Genomic DNA, 16,086 nt, shown 5'->3' with positions numbered 1-16,086 from the left:
CCCAAATATATATCTACGACCCAACGAAGCAGGTCCAGTAGATATATATAGTGGTGGCTCTGGCCATGAAATTGTATAGAAAAGATTCAGTCATTTTTTTTTTCGGTAGAAAGATTCAGTTATATTTTTTAATGTGAGCTTGTCGGGGAAACACACAAAATTCGGACCTAAAAGAAAGAAAGGAGCATTAGTAAGGAAGAAATCACATGTAAAAGAGTATTCTGTGCCAATTTTTTATTGGAAATTCACTTTGCTCTTGAGTGTGTACGAGTGAAAGTGTACAATATGTCTGTGTGTGTATATGTAATGGTGGTTTTTTTTTTGGCCTTGAAATTAATAGTAAAGAAAAGATTTAATCTTGTTTTGATGATTGTGAGCTTCTGCTTTTACCATACAAAAAGTTATATATTAAAATAAATGGGAAATGCGATGAGGATATTTGGCCAGAATACTGAGATACTCAATATACTGGGTGATATTTTTCCTTTTTTTTTTAACTGTCAACCCCTTTGGATGAGTTATCGAGGACTTTTTCCTCGATAATCTTACCGACGAGATTTTTCTCGGTACAACCTCGGTGTAATCGACGGATGCTGCACAGATATTTCCTCGATTATATCGAGGACTTACGAGGAAAGTTTCCTCGATAATATCGAGAACTTATAGAGAAATTTTCCTCAATAAAGTGGCTGATTATTGAGAAAAAAAAGTCATCGATAAATTTGTCATAGAAATTTATGATTTTGAATTTTTTTTCTTTTTTCCTTTATTTTTCTTTTAAACTATCAACCCTTTTGGACAAGTTATCGAGGACTTTTTCCTTGGTAATCTTACCGACGAAATTTTCCTTGGTTCCTTCTCGTATTATCGACGAACGCTCCACTGATATCTTCTCGATAATATAGACGACTCATCGAGGGAATTTTCCTTGATAAAGCGGTCAATTATCGAGAAAAAATTCCTCGATAAATTTGTCATAGAAATTTATGATTTTGAAATTTTTTCTTTTTTCTTTATTTTTTTAATTGTTAACCCTTTTGGACGAGTTATCAAGGATTTTTTCCTCGATAATCTTACTGACAAAATTTTCCTTGATACCTCCTCGGTATTATTGACGGATGCTCTGCCAATATTTCCTCGCTAATATCGAGGACTTATCGAGGAAAGTTTTCTCAATAATATTGAGGACTTATCAAGGAAATTTTTCTCGATAAAGCCACTGATTATCGAGGAAAAATTCCTCGATAAATTTGTCGATAAGAGCAACAATTTTTCGAGGAAAAACTCCTCGATATCATCAAGGACTTTTCGAGAAAACTTTCATCGGTATTTTTACCAAGGAAAATTTCCTCGATAATGCCTCGAAAAGAATTATCGAGGATGGGTTTACTGAGGGATAAATTTCCTTAATATTCCGTCGAAATTTTGTTGGTAAGCGTACGGAACCTGCGGATTTTCAGCGACTTCACTCGTCGGTAAGGGCAGTGTTTTTAGTAGTGGTATTTCAATATTTTGGCCAAATATCCTCACATTTCCTCGTTTATTGTAATATACAACTTTTTGTAGTAAATGCTATTTTACAAAAACATATATTGATAATGTTATATTTGTTCTAAAAATTATGATTATAAGTAATATATTGATATGACGAATAAAATGAAAATGAATATTAAAATTTTCCACTAAAAATAATCGATTGATCATATATAAAAAAATTTCACAAGTCACTAATTATATCAATTTGTGGAGATGATATTTAATATTTAAATAAAAACCTAGGAAAGATATCCTGAAAATAAGCAAAATTAAATTGGTATGTCTGAATTGAATATTTGCAGTACAATCTCCCTATCTATCTATCTATCTATAACAAAAACTAAAACTCTTGCGTTAGTAGGACATGTGTCGCGCCATCAAATTTTTCCCTATTGTTTTATTTGCTTGACTTACATGTTTTCTCTTTTGTATTTAATTTAGTTAACAAATTATACACTTGATTAAGTTGGTACGAGTAGAGTACTCCTTCTTTGAAAAAGCAAATATCTATCTATAGCAAAAACTAAAAATCTTGCATTAGTAAGACTTGTGTCGCGCCATAAAATTTTTCCCTTTTTTTTTATTTGCTTCACTTACATTGTTTTCCCTTTAGTATTTAATTTAGTTAACAAATTATATACTTGATTAAGTTGGTACAAGCAGAGTACTCCTCAACCTAATACTCCCATTATATATATATTTTATATTTAGATAAGTTACATATATATTTTTCAAGCCAATTAAAAATTATAAATACATTTTTAATAATTTGTTTGGACTAAGATCCAGATTAGAATAATGAAGAGATATTATCCATACATATCTTATACATTTTACATAAGAGAAGAGAAAATATATATAATAAAAGTGTATACCAATATGTTTTGAAATTAATATTTAAAAGAGATATTAAAAGTTGAATGAATTTTCTGCAAGCTACATAAAGAATTTCATCACCCTCAATTAAATTATTGAGTGTTTGCTTTTTGTTGTAGAAGTTCATTTCTTCAAATCAATTTTTCATCCTTAAAAAAGCATTAATCAGATACAAAATTTTAGTTGTTATTAAGCAAAACATTAGATTTGGTCCATCCGGATTGGGAAGCATTAAACTTGTCCATCGGGATCAAGAGCGAGTATGGGCCTTTTCGATACTCGGGTGTCTTTTTTGTCTTTATCCGTATAAGGATGATTAAAATTATTTAATTAGGTCCATGGAAACATAACTGTCACTTTGATTAGACAATAGTTGAAGGGAGTTGGTTGTCTTTTCTCAAATGGAATAGTAGGGTAAGTATCCCTGGTTATTTACTATTTAATTATCAAAATAATTTCAATCTAATAATTCATAATCATTTATGTAATAACGGTATTTTAGAGAAGCAAGAGTGAGATCAATTGGGAAATATTTAGCTTTATATATTATTATAGATTACATATTTAATTTAAGGAAGCAGAATATAATATATCCCTCAACTGGTAGAACATGAGCGTTTATCATGTCATTAATATACAAAAAAATATACATTAATCATTTTAATAATGATTATTAGAGAGATTTAGGTTAATAGTTTCACGCATGTTTTTCGTAATCTATGCTAGAGAAAAAATACGAAATACTCAACAATATTATAACGATTAATTTCTAATTTATTTATTAAAAATTTATTTTTAAAAAATAATAAAAATAAAATATGGTCCTGCAACGAAATGCAGACTTTTTCACTAGTAGTATTCTATAATTCATATGGATCAATGAATCCCTTAAAGAAATAAAAAATTTGGGACAACCCACCGAAAAAAAAAATGGACAGTCCAGGAAAATGAAAATGGTTTTGAAGTATTGGATTAATTAAGAGGTTTTTTTTTTTAGGCATAATATCTTACCAAGATAACAAAATGTTGTTTAAAAACCTGAAAAGACAAATATGATAGACGAATAATCGTAAAAATCAAGCCATTCACTTTATTTGACTTTTTTCCTTGGTTCGAGTCTCCACCACCTCTGTTTTTTTGCTTCTCCGAAAAAAAATTAAGAAACAAAAAAAAATGTGATACTACCAAATGTAAAAATTCTTTTGGCAGTTAATTGCATGAAATAAAAGTTAAAATATGAGAAAGGGGTTCGGTATAGTGGCATTGAAATCGACTGAGACGAAGAAGTCTTACGTTCAATCCTCACAATATCTCTTTATTTTCCTTCCTCTATCTATTGTCGTCCACACTCATGTGCCACGGCAAAAAAAAAAACTGTTAAAGATTTCATGTAACTGGAACAAACACTGGTTAATGGATCAATATGTCCTTTAGAAATAATATATTGGATCGGATATTCCAAAGACTATCTTTTATATATATATATACATATATATATATATCATAGTGATGAATGGTACAATGATAAAAGCATATGAGATAAATATTTCGAGTAGAAAATAATATAAAGTTTAAGATATTACTTGATAAATATTAATGGAGGTAGCATTATAATAATTATACTCCTGTACTGCACAGGCGAGTTGCTAGTATATCGTCGTCTACATATAAACAAAAAATTAGGGATATAATGCTACTAATTTGAACTCTGAACTGTCATGATCAAATGATGATAAAGCTTGCGGACTTGTATCGATTTTGTCCACCGAAATTCTACACCTGGGATAGCTAACCTCCGATTTATGTTATATGGACAATGCCCAATCATTAGTTTGCCCTAATGACAAACTTGTTATCAGATCTTACCATTCCGTAAACCAAATTAAATATTAAGGTTTATGGAGATCTTCTCTCTGTTTTTTTTTAGATTACGAGGTGTTCCCGATTTTTTCCATATAATAATTTCTCTTTCCATGTTAGCTTGATCTTATTCATAATATGCTTACAATGAATTTCGAATCCTTACGTCGAAGCCACAAGGTCGCATCCTCATGGTAGAAATTTATATGGAGATCTTTACCATGTTTTGACATAACAACACTTTAATTCCATGGACTATTTATGTAGCATATGTTATATATACACATATATAAAGGAATCTAAACTTTATGCTATTATTTTATCTATCAATTGGTTTAACATTTTCAATCGAAATCCTTGTATATATCTATCATTAGTGAATTTTTTTAATTATTTAAAATTTTCATATATACCAATTGGTGTAACATTCTCACTCCTCAGCAATGTATATAGTTGGCATGTATGTGTCTAAACGTATTACAGGCCTAAGGGAGCCCTGAAATTTGCCTTTGACCGACACCACAAACTCTGCGATCCCATTGGCTGATCCGATATCCACTTTCCAGTTTTCGTAGAATAACGTTGTCTTTTCTAACAGCAATTTCCCTTCTGTAACCTCTGCACAGCAATAAGCCAAAACATTTATTGAAATTACAGAAAATAAATAATGGCCAATGTAGGAAAAAATAACAATAATAAATTAAAAAATGATGGCCTAATTCCATGAATATATATTCCTCTCAGATTTTCATCTCTTTGCTTTGATTTGCACGCACTATTTTAATATCCTCATATTTTTACATAATTGAATATTAAAGATTATTCTTCATCTTAACAAATGCATTTTTTAGAATTCGAATTTGTGTTCTCTTACTTACTAAAGATTGAAGATGTATATTATTCTACCAATGCTTTGTAGGTCAAAATGTTCGAATTTCATCTCTACATAAACGAACTTGTCTATCTGTGCTGACATGAGTCACGGCCAACCATGACGTTGTTACCATGTCAACTTATGACTGATACCACTAAGTTTCGTTAATTAAATAAATATCAAATCCTTCATAATAAAAAAAATAAAAAAATAAAAGGAAATAATAAATACTGGTGCCTAATGAGCTACCTAACTAACCAATCTGTGAGCCAAAGCAAGCCTCAATCGAGGCCGTCAACCAGTTGATGGGAGATCCTTCTTGCTCTATGTTGAGGCTTCTTTTGTCTCAAACGAGGTTCCACAATATTCGTTGGTTGGGCATGGGGATCTAACGTGAGATTTTCAAAAGATATTGAATTTGCATTTTCAAAAGACTTTTCTGCAAAGAGAAATTGTTAGCTCTACTCATAAAATCTACTTTCTCCTCCTCTTTATTCACCGGGGGATGATACCCTAGCGCCTCAAAATAGGAAGCCGTTTGCTAATGAAGACCATTACTGGATGTCCTTCTGTCATGTACGAGAATAAGGTTGCCCACTAGTTATTATAATAACAAATAAATAAGTATGCAATGCATGTGAAACTAAATAATTAGATGCAAAATTTTCATTGAACAGTATATAATTTTATTAGAATATAAATAACTGAGTCCAAGAAGATTTCCAAAAAAAAAAAAATCATAAGTTACTAACACTACATAAATTATGGTCCCAAAAAGTTAAAAAAAACTTAATTTATGATAGTAAGAATATTACAAAATATAATATTAAAAAAGAATTTGCAAAAATGTGAACTTTATACATGTAACGATTTTGTGTAATATAATGGCGATTAAATAAATATGCCACGCAAACTAATCGGGGCAATTAGTTACAAAATTAGCCACAGAGCTTTTAAAATTAGTCTAATATATTAGAATTATTATTTGAAGCTGGAAATGAATTCTTGGATATTCTTATTGTTCTCAATAAGTAGATTTATCTCTAAAAATTACAGGTAATACTTCCATAAGAATGTGCAATGCCCGGAGGAGAGCACTATACATTATACATCATCGTACTGCTGTTTGATCCTCCGAGTGGGACTGCCCGAGGAGGTAAAAGGGTACAGGGGGCTTGTCCCAGGAACCCAAATCAGCACTCAACCCGGATGCCACCACCTTCTTCTCATTGCCCCCACCAATACTCTGCTCTTCTTCCTTATCCAATTCCGGCCTACTGCTCTTCTTCCTTTTGTGGCCCTGGCCCTGAGCCGGGTCCGAATCCCGGTCCGGCTGGCCGGAAAGGCCCTCGGATTCCGCTAGTGATAGTTCTGGAGCTGGTGGGCTGATGCTGTCGTCTTTACGCGCTGCTGTGTCGGGACTGGACTCGGGGCGGGGGCTGCGGAGCTTGTTGGTGTAGAGAGAGAAGGAGAGGAACAGGGGAGAGAGGAGGGAGAGAGTGAGGAAGAAGGTGGAGAAGAAGAGGATGGAGAGCAGGGGGGCCTGTACTGTAACTCGGTGCAGCTGTGCTGTTCAAACTTCAAGCAGCGGATGGATTATTACCAGTGAATGGGAAGAATTAATGGTGGTAGGAGAGCAATTAGCCGCCATTGAAACGCGTCATTCAACAGACAGAAGCTCTCTTTGCGGGGTTTAATGGTGGGGTAAAGCTACGGTTTTGGAACATCGTGCACTCTGTTTTCCTGACATTACACTGACCACAGTGCATTTCGAAACTTCTTTCTAATAAAGATCTTTTCGAGTATTACCCAAGTTTTCTACCCATCGATAAACCCTAATCATTTTCGTTTTCTTTATCGGAGAATTGTTTGAGTCATTTTCAGTTAAAAAAGAGGCTCGTGAATCAGGTGAATAATAAGAAAGTGAAATAAAAAAACTCGATATGAGTTTTGATTTTTTTTGTTCACAATCATGAGTGATCATTAAGCCGGACTTGAACTATCCCATTCGAGCATTGATCTCAATTGGAAGCGAAGCGATCCCAGTAAATTTCAAATCTCGTTGTTGTAAATATAAATAAAGTCTGAAAATTCAGTTTGCTGTCAAAGCAAATGCTTAGAAAATTATTTTATGGATGATGCTTTTCATCTAATGGAGGGACTCCTTGCACAAAGGAAAAGGGAATAATAGCATTTTCACCAATTGTTTTACCAATTCACTATTCACAATAACAAATTGGGGATAAAAGGGAGAAATTCGTTTGATTTTTCCTTTGCCAATTTAGTCATCAATTGCAATTATCCATTAATCTTCCTTAGAAGCGGATGAAAGGTATCATCATCTAGAAAACTCGACTGCTTCATCATGTTATTTTAGTGAAGAAAACGTAAAATTTAAATTATATATAATTAATTAGATGAGAAATTTATGCGGGAAGAACTTTTAATTTTTTGTAGAAAATTCAAAATTAAATATATTATGCATTTTGACTCAAGAAAAAATTACTATTATGAATTAAGGTTATTTCACTTGAAAATTAAATGAATTTAATCTAAGATGAGCTGTCATTTTATCAAAAAGCGGGTGTATCTTGAATGAAATCACACAATCTAAGATAGATATCTTAAAAAAAAAATCATACAATTGAAAAAATATATTTAAGTCAAGAAAAGTAGTAATCTGCCGATTTTTCAAGTATAGGAAAACACATCATCTTAAATAAAATATTTTAAATAACAAATAACTGAAAATTTTTATTATCTAAGGTATTTATTCAAGGAAAAATATTTCTTTTGTCATACTTTAATAAAAAAAAAATAGTTTTAGGGTGGAAAAGTTAACAAATTGACCGAGAGACTAAAACTGATAGTATTTGGAAAGATTGAAGACAATTTCAGCTCAAATAAAAATTTAGACGAAAAAGAAAAAAGTTCAAAAGGTTGAAGAGTAAATATGACCCTCTCCTTTCTTTTTCTTTTTTTCGGATAATAAGGGAAGATCCAGGTGGCACCTTGTAACTACTTATGAGATCATTGAGCCTTACATATAAATCCCAATTCTCCCTCTTGTACAACCGATGTGGGATTCGTGAACGTGACATATCATTTTGGAAGGCTAGGTCTCTGGAAGACACTGCTTGTGAGGGGCTAAAGTTATACTGCATATGTTGGATACTTCAACGAGACTAATTCTTTAGGTAGATTTGTGCACCATAAGGATTTTTCATATTTACAGATTAATCTTCCTCTCCACAAGTTATCTATATTTACACACCCTCGGTAAAGTGAAATATGTTTTCGGAAGACGTGGAAGTAATATTGAATGGAAACAGTGAAACTATTTCAAAAACCACGAACATGAGGGCGGCAGAGCGGATGTGGTGGAACTCGGTTCTCATCACGTCGACATATTGGCTAACCTACCAAGTCACCAGCACATGCATCTCCTCTGTCGGCAAAATTACATTCCGTAAACACAGGAGAACTATAAGAACAATAAATTGATTCAGCAGAGTTCACCACATCCACAGATGACACATTTGACACTCACCGATAGTTGATTTCTCGTATCTGAAGAATACCTAGCTGAGCAGGCAGACACACACATATTATAGTAGTTCTTCATAGAACAACACGCTGAATATGCTGATAATTCAAAGAGCAAATGTTTCAGAATCTCCTTAGCAACAATCACAGAAGCAGCAGTTCACTACAATCCTGCAATCTCCTACGCCAGCAGCAAGCTGAAACACACTAATTAATGGTGTTATGGCATACAAGAATATTGGCATTTCTGCTCGCGCTTAGTATATAGAACAAATCATCAAATGGCTGATGACCCACTGATTATCCCGGAACAAGATAATCATCACATCAAAGTATGGGAATGACAGGAGAATTACAGAAAAGATGGATGATGGAGGGGTTAAAACACTTAGAGGACTTTAATTACCTTAATAGGGAATCTCATGGTGCAATCCAATGCTACTCATTGTCCCCCCTTGAATGAATCCACCTCCCTGCAAAATAAAAAGGTGTGTTGTAGATTAATAGCATAGTTTCCACAAACACAAAAATCGTGCAATAATCAAGGTGATTTATGTGGGATGTGCAGGCTACCATCTACTACGTTTATGAATTCCATAGAAGAGTACTTTTTCAAAACACCTAACAATTTAGTTGTGGTCAGAAAATGAAATTTCAAAAAAAAAACACTTTTTAAAAGTAAAAGACAAAAAAATATATTACTCCATTTGTCTGTGCCCGTGGGAAAAAGGTGGAAAACTTTGTTCAGCAAGTGAAAAATAGTACCTTGACGGGTATCATTACTTCCTCTGAGCACAGTTTGGATCCCTCCCTCCCTCCCTAATCTTGCTGTCGATTACGACCGGCATTCTCGTAAAAGGAATTATTTGGTTTGACAAATCAACCCACACATAGGGTTCAAGGGCAGTCTTGGCCTCAGGGTGGACCCACTCCAGAGATTCCCACCATTGTTTTTCTCCATTTCCATCCGCTTTGTCTAGTAGTACTATCTTCTTAAGAGAAGGGGGAGGAGAAGCATCATCTAGCATTTCAATCCTCTTCAGCTTTGAACATCTATGTATATGAATGACATGTATGAGATCCCGAAGTCCGGTCCAACTGCATATGCTCTCCAGCTCCTCAAGGCCGTATAATATCAAGGTCAGCTTTCTTGTACTTAATTGATCAGATGCCGGAATGGAGTGCAAGAACAAGCCGCTGGTGGCTCCACGGTCTAATTCTTGGCCGCCTCTAACCTTCTTCATCTTATGAGATCCACGTAATTTTATTTCCCTAAGAAGAGGAAGCGATTTTGGCCCCACCATATGCTTCATCGTTGGGCAATTGACGATTTCAATTGATCGGAGATGGGAGAAAGCGTCGGGTGTCAGTGGTGATGTTGATGATGTTAGTGATTCTTCTTCGTTTGATGCTGCTCCTATTATACTCTCCAGCTCCTCGCAGTCATATATCTGTAGCTTTTCTAGTTTCTTAAGGTACAGATTGCAGCTGTGTCTGAGCACCAACAGATGTTTCAATTTTGGACATTCAAAGATCTCCAGCACCTCGAGATTGGGGCAGTGGTCTTCTGGTGGTGGTGGAGAAGTTCGTTCCTCCAGCTGTCCCTCTGGCTCTTCTGGCTGTCCCCCACTCCCACTCAGTGTTGACACCTCATCGCACCCTTTAATGCATAGCTGCTCCAGTTCTTCAAGTCCCATAAAACTGGATATATTCCACGTCCCGCCATAGCCTTGAATCCACAATACCTTCACGTTTCTTGGGAGATGACAAGTTTCTCCTATCTTATACTCTCCTTCACCCATCATAATAACTTTGCCACTATTAAAATGATTTAAATCGCCACCACCATATCCAAATACACCATGCCAATAGTCAAGATCTGTACGAGCTCCTATGGCGAGCCTGTATGACTCTATAGTTGTCGCACGCAGTGTGTACTCATTCAGCTCATTCACGTTTTCGAAACGACATCGGAGTACCTCCAACTTCCTCAATTTTCCAACTTCTTCTCCCTTCACTGCAATATAATCAGCTTTAAGGTGTTGTAGCTTCTTTAACTTACGGACTACTCCATCTGGAACCCTTTCAATCCTCGTCTCTGTTAAGCAGAGATATGTAAGATTAACCAACATCCCCAAACCATCCGGTACTTCTTTTATCTTTCTACACCCCATGAGGTCCAACTTCTTTAACGATGCCAACTTCCCCAAGGACGGAATACGAGATAATTCAAAGCACATGTTGAGTGTAAGTGCGTTCAAGTTTTTCAAGTTCATGACAGATTTTGGCACTTTTGTGATGCCAGTACTTCTCAAATCAATAACCTTCAACCCCTGCATCCGCTGAAAGAAACGTTTTGAGATTTTACGCAATCTCCAACAGCCCCCCAACAGCAGAGTTGCAAGTTGAGGACAGTTTGGTGATATGGAGGGTGGAACTGCTTCTATGCCATTATTCATCAAGGAGACCTTCTGAAGATTAGGCAACCATTCCTCATCATCCGGCACATCTTCAAAACGCAAGCCAGATTTCACTATGCATGGGGCGTTGTTCTCGTTCATGATGTGCAGTGCCATATCCCGAATCACATCATGCATCCTAACTTCTCTACGGCCTTCACTATTTGCCTCCAAGAGGCACGCCTTTTCAAGTTCATCTAACAATCTGTGCCCTTCGTTGTACAACTTTCGTCTCCTATCTTCACGAATCACCCCCTCATCAATACAAAGTTCTATCAGTTCTTGTCTAGGGATTGACCAATCTTCGGGATATAGAGCACATGTTAAAAAACATAGTTGTTTCCTCTTATCCAAGCGGTTGTAACTGTGCACCAGAATCGGGAAAACACTCTCTTTCATACTCTGTTCTGGAACTCCTGGTCGTTTTAAATTTTCCAGCGTGGCTTCCCATGCATGATCCTCGACCTCTCCCCTCATGCTTCCCGCCATAACAACGATAGCTAACGGCAAGCCTTTGCACTCCTTAACAATATCCTTAGCAACAAGCTTCCGACCAGGAGGTAGATCAGAACCAAGTGTCTCTACGAACAATGTCCATGCTGCTTCATTAGATAGAGGTCGAACTCCAATTTTCGCTTGACACAACATCTTTTCACAAACATCACGATACTGTGTTGTTAGGACCAGGCGAACACCATCTCTTTTGACTGGAATACCAATGTCTGTAAGCTCAAAATGCTGCCACATATCATCTAAAATAACTATACACTTCTTTTTCTCGCTCAAATGGCTGAACAACAATGTTGGCCTTATCCCTTCGTCAACATCCTTGAAAAGGTCAGGAACCTTGAGGGCTCTAGCAATCTTATTTTGAAGCTCGTGAATACTGCAGTCTTTTGACACCGTGACCCAGAATACATTCTCAAAGGCAGCACTGTCATGCACTTTATTATAGAGGTGCTTCATGGTTGTGGTTTTCCCCACTCCCCCCATCCCATAGACTCCAATGGATAATATATCATTTGTCATTAAGTAATCCCAGAGCTCATCCACAATCCGTTCTCGACCCACTAATTTGGGTGCTAACATCTCAAGCTGTGTAGTTTCCCTTGAAAACGAGTTCGGCGCAGAAGAAGGTAGAGCTGAAGCACTGTCCCCATTGTCTTGATTGTTGAGCTCGAGCATAATGCTATTAGCTTCACGGTTTTCAACTACCAGATCAGGCTCATCTTGCACTGGGTTTTGTCCACAGGAATTATCCTCTAATATCACCCACGGTGGTACATTACGGGTACTTTCAGGAAGAGATGGCTGAACATTCTCAGGTAACAGAGCAGGACCATCCGGTTGCACGGATTGGATCTTGAGTGAGAGTGCATTTGCATTTTCAACCTGCAGCTCATGTACATACAAACTACATTGATCCTCTTGCAAAGGTGGCAGGTCTTCTAGTTGGGGAGTGCTGTGTTCAGGCCAACCCGATCGGTCAGCTGCTTCTGTGACAAAACTTGAACATGGGATTCTACTTCTGTCATTGTTGTACACATAAGCATTTGATGGACCTTCCACCTCTGCTCCACCGCAGACTTCTCGTAATAAGTTTGCACTAGAATCTCCAAAGATGCTGTGCGAATCTGAGATGTCATCTAGATTGTTCCTCGATGCAAATAGCAGAGGCAAGCCCATCAGGTGGATTGGGTCAGGACTCTGCTGTAGTGGTGCTGGTGCCTTGGCGTTGCTTTGGCCAGGAGATGGCAGAGTAATCCGCAAATCTGCCACCTTTCTTCTCTTTGTACTCTTCTCAAGAGCCTCGTTAGCTTCTTTCATCGTAGCTTCTTCAACTTCACTTTCACAAACTTTAATTCCTTTGCCTTCAACCTTTCCCAAATGCGCCTTTATCCGGGAAGCTCCCCCAGAAAATAGCTTGTGGCAGAACTTACACTTCCGACGATCCTTGGCTTCACCTTCATTCGGAATGATTTCAGCGTGATCCCAAAACTTGTCCCTTGGCTTACCCATGCCAGCTACTGACCCTCAGGCAACTGTAAAACCAAAATACACTTATCTTGTGCTCAGAACACTATGTAATGAACTGTAACTCGCGGAAACAGAACATATCCAATGAATCTGATCATCACATGCATCATCAAACTTATGCAAACGAAATAAAATTACCTTCACCGGTCTACTGCTGATGAATGAAGACTGGCAGTAGCGAAGCTACAATGAGGGAAAAGCTTTGCTAAAGTCTCTTAAACCAAAAGACAGAGAAATATCGGTGGAGAACATAGGCGTAACATGTTATAACTCTAGCAGCATGCTCCGTTGTAAGCAGAAACATACTCAGCTGCAATATACATATTTATGCGCATTCATGAGTGACAAAACAACAATTCGATACGATAACAAGATTACTATTAGGTCAATGTTGCTTACCTTCAAAAAGGGGTTATTCCAATCTCCATGATCTCAGAACTGATTGACTAAAAAGTTCCAAGTTATTCTGGAGCTGCATTCCCAGAGAAACGGATGAATCAAACGATGAAAAACGAATCCACTACTATTAGTCCCCTCTCATCCCTGTTCCATTCCCATCCATCAGTGACTGGGTAGACCTTTCGTCACCTGAAAAGCCATTCAAAACAGAATCAGAGCATGCTATCAAATTTCGTAACTATATATATATATATATAGGAGCATTTTAGTACGTTCACTTTGTTTAGCTTGGTTCAGTCAAAAACGACCTGTCACACCATGTCGTCATCTATCCAACAAAATCGAAGTATGCTATCCGAGTTAAGGAATATAAGAAGTAGCCATCCCAGTAACTTAGCACTCTCTATCAGTAGTTTAACATTATATTTAAATTGAATCGCGAGTGAATTTCTATGAATAGCACATCGATCGTTTGAAAGTTGTATAATAGGCAACTAAACGAAATAGTAACATGGGACGAACAACAAAGCCAGAGAGCACCTGACCTACAGCATGCACCCTTCGACTGATGATATGGAACACACTACTTGAGCGACAATGTCGACAAGCCTCCAACAATTGAAGGTTATAATTTCCATAGATAAACGTCAAGACAACTGAATATGCAGGAATTTCGGACGTGGAAAGACATTATTACCAGCACAGGCAGGCTGGATGCAGTACTGAACTTGCCCTTTTCGATGGTGAGGGTTGGCTCAGTTGCAATATCTTAGAATTGTCCAACTTCTAGGTAAGTTCAGGTTCCACATGGACCTGCACAGTCAGACAAAGACAAAAAAGGAATGAATCCACATCAGAGTGATAGATTAGGAGAAAACCTCTCTTGGCTGAGAAAGCAATTTCTCTGTTTCGGACCATTTCACAACCGAAAGAAGAAACACCTAATGGAAAATTTTTCAAATGTTTTTGTATTTTAGTTTAGGCATTTAGTATTGTAAAAGTACATAGGAAGTCGACCTAATTTTAGTACTTCATTGTAAAACGACATTGAAATCCATTTAGTATTGTGAATAGAAACAAATACTAGTCTTCATAACTTCAAGTACTAAAGTCTGATCTAGTTTTAGTACCTCATTTATGTTCGAAGTACTGAAGTCCATCTAATTTATTTGATTGTTTCTTTTTTTGGATTAACTAAACAAAGAGTGCTTAGTTCAGGGGATGATATAGTTTAGGGGAATAAAGGAAAAGAAAAATCCACTGGCTTTTTATGCTGAGAAATGAACTATCCAAAATCGCAGGCCGCATGGAGAGTTTACCCAGCAAGCATTGATGCCATCGATCTTTGACCGGAGACAAGGGAACTTTCATAGAGCAATTTTCTCTGTAAATCTAATCCTAATGAACATAATCTGTGTCTCTCTTAACAGTTATCATCAATCTCTTCCTCTGTTTAGCATTTATAGATAATCAAGCACTAAAACAACATTAAGTAAAGGCAGAAAATTTTCCAGAGAAGAAATGAACAAATTAAAAAAAACGTAGATCTGCACTATCCTCGAGGCCAAATTTCCCGGCGTGAGGGTTGATATAGTAGAGAACGCCTTCGTATCGCATCTCGGAATCGTGGATTCTCTCTCTCTCTCTCTCTCTCTCTCTCTCTCTGTCGATTGGGAAAGTTGGAGAAGCTGCCATGGATGAAATCACAGAGAGAGAGAGAGAGAGAGAGAGAGAGGAGCAGAGGACGAAGATCTATCTATTCATGCTTACTTTGAAATAACCAGACTGCCCTTCTGAAGCTCGGATGTGTCACAACGCCGAACTTCAGATATTTATCCCTACTCCTTGTTCCTTCACGGTATCCATCAATCACCAACCCAAAGTGACGATCGAACCATATAATATGAAACTGGTTAGAAAGAAACACGTCCTCACAATTTCCGCGGAGGCAGGGCAAGTTGACCTCCAAGATCTCCCAGAGATGGGGCGATCACCAACAGAAAGATTTCCAACAAACTAGCAGATGAGCTTCTGGTCAATGCTTTCACACTGGAAAGGCAACTTTAGGAAAATGACTAGGAGCATTGATGAGTCGGCTGTTTATTTCGTTTTACTTGTCGTTTTGTCTGTGTTCGTGTGCTTTTTGTTGGTGTCTTTTCCTGTTTGTCTAAGCATGATTCTTCAATCAAACAACTCTTTAATATAGTTTGACAATTACCGTGCTGGGTCCCGGTACAGTCACCTCCCACATTTCTCATTAGTAAAATCATTGGTAGTTTGGGTTGTTATTGTTGATGCCTTATAACGTAGCTCGGCGCCGTTCTTCGGTTCTTGTTGTGGCTCCCTTTGAGGTTATGATGACTCGTAATCAGGGTCACTTGATCATGTTAATCCGTGATTGGGTAGCCCTAGTCCATATCCTGTCAAGTCAGCAAGGCTCGTATCGTCGCCGATTGTCTATTTGGTGTCCCAATATACATTATGTTAAAATCTATTTAC

General features: G+C 36.8%; 1 protein-coding gene across 5 annotated transcripts; it reads right to left on the bottom strand.

Annotated features, from left to right (window-relative positions):
* Positions 1-8,464: 8,464 nt before the first annotated feature.
* Positions 8,465-15,648, bottom strand: LOC116201681 (disease resistance protein At4g27190-like). 5 transcript variants are annotated; one of them, XR_004155919.1, is made up of 7 exons: positions 15,358-15,647; positions 14,285-14,400; positions 13,588-13,776; positions 13,327-13,498; positions 9,458-13,193; positions 8,697-9,165; positions 8,465-8,594 (listed from the first exon to the last, which is right to left on the bottom strand). XR_004155919.1 is itself a non-coding variant. In XM_031533004.1 (6 exons), the coding sequence occupies exon 5, from the start codon at positions 13,168-13,170 to the stop codon at positions 9,472-9,474; it is 3,699 nt and encodes a 1,232-aa protein (XP_031388864.1). In that variant the 5' UTR covers positions 13,171-13,193; positions 13,327-13,498; positions 13,588-13,776; positions 14,285-14,400; positions 15,358-15,647; the 3' UTR covers positions 8,629-9,165; positions 9,458-9,471. The 5 variants fall into 5 exon arrangements, 3 of the variants coding, with proteins under 3 accessions (XP_031388864.1, XP_031388865.1, XP_031388866.1); XR_004155920.1 differs by lacking the exon at positions 8,465-8,594 and having other exon boundaries at positions 8,629-8,889; positions 9,099-9,165; XM_031533004.1 differs by lacking the exon at positions 8,465-8,594 and having other exon boundaries at positions 8,629-9,165.
* Positions 15,649-16,086: the final 438 nt, after the last annotated feature.

Source organism: Punica granatum, chromosome 3 (genome assembly GCF_007655135.1).
Source record: "Punica granatum isolate Tunisia-2019 chromosome 3, ASM765513v2, whole genome shotgun sequence".
NCBI classification, from domain to species: domain Eukaryota; kingdom Viridiplantae; phylum Streptophyta; class Magnoliopsida; order Myrtales; family Lythraceae; genus Punica; species Punica granatum.
This window is presented reverse-complemented; position numbering and strand designations above follow the sequence as displayed.

Coding starts and splice junctions, on each gene's coding strand:
- LOC116201681 (XM_031533006.1), bottom strand. CDS start 13,170: ATGGGTAAGCCAAGGGACAAGTTTTGGGATCACGCTGAAATCATTCCG.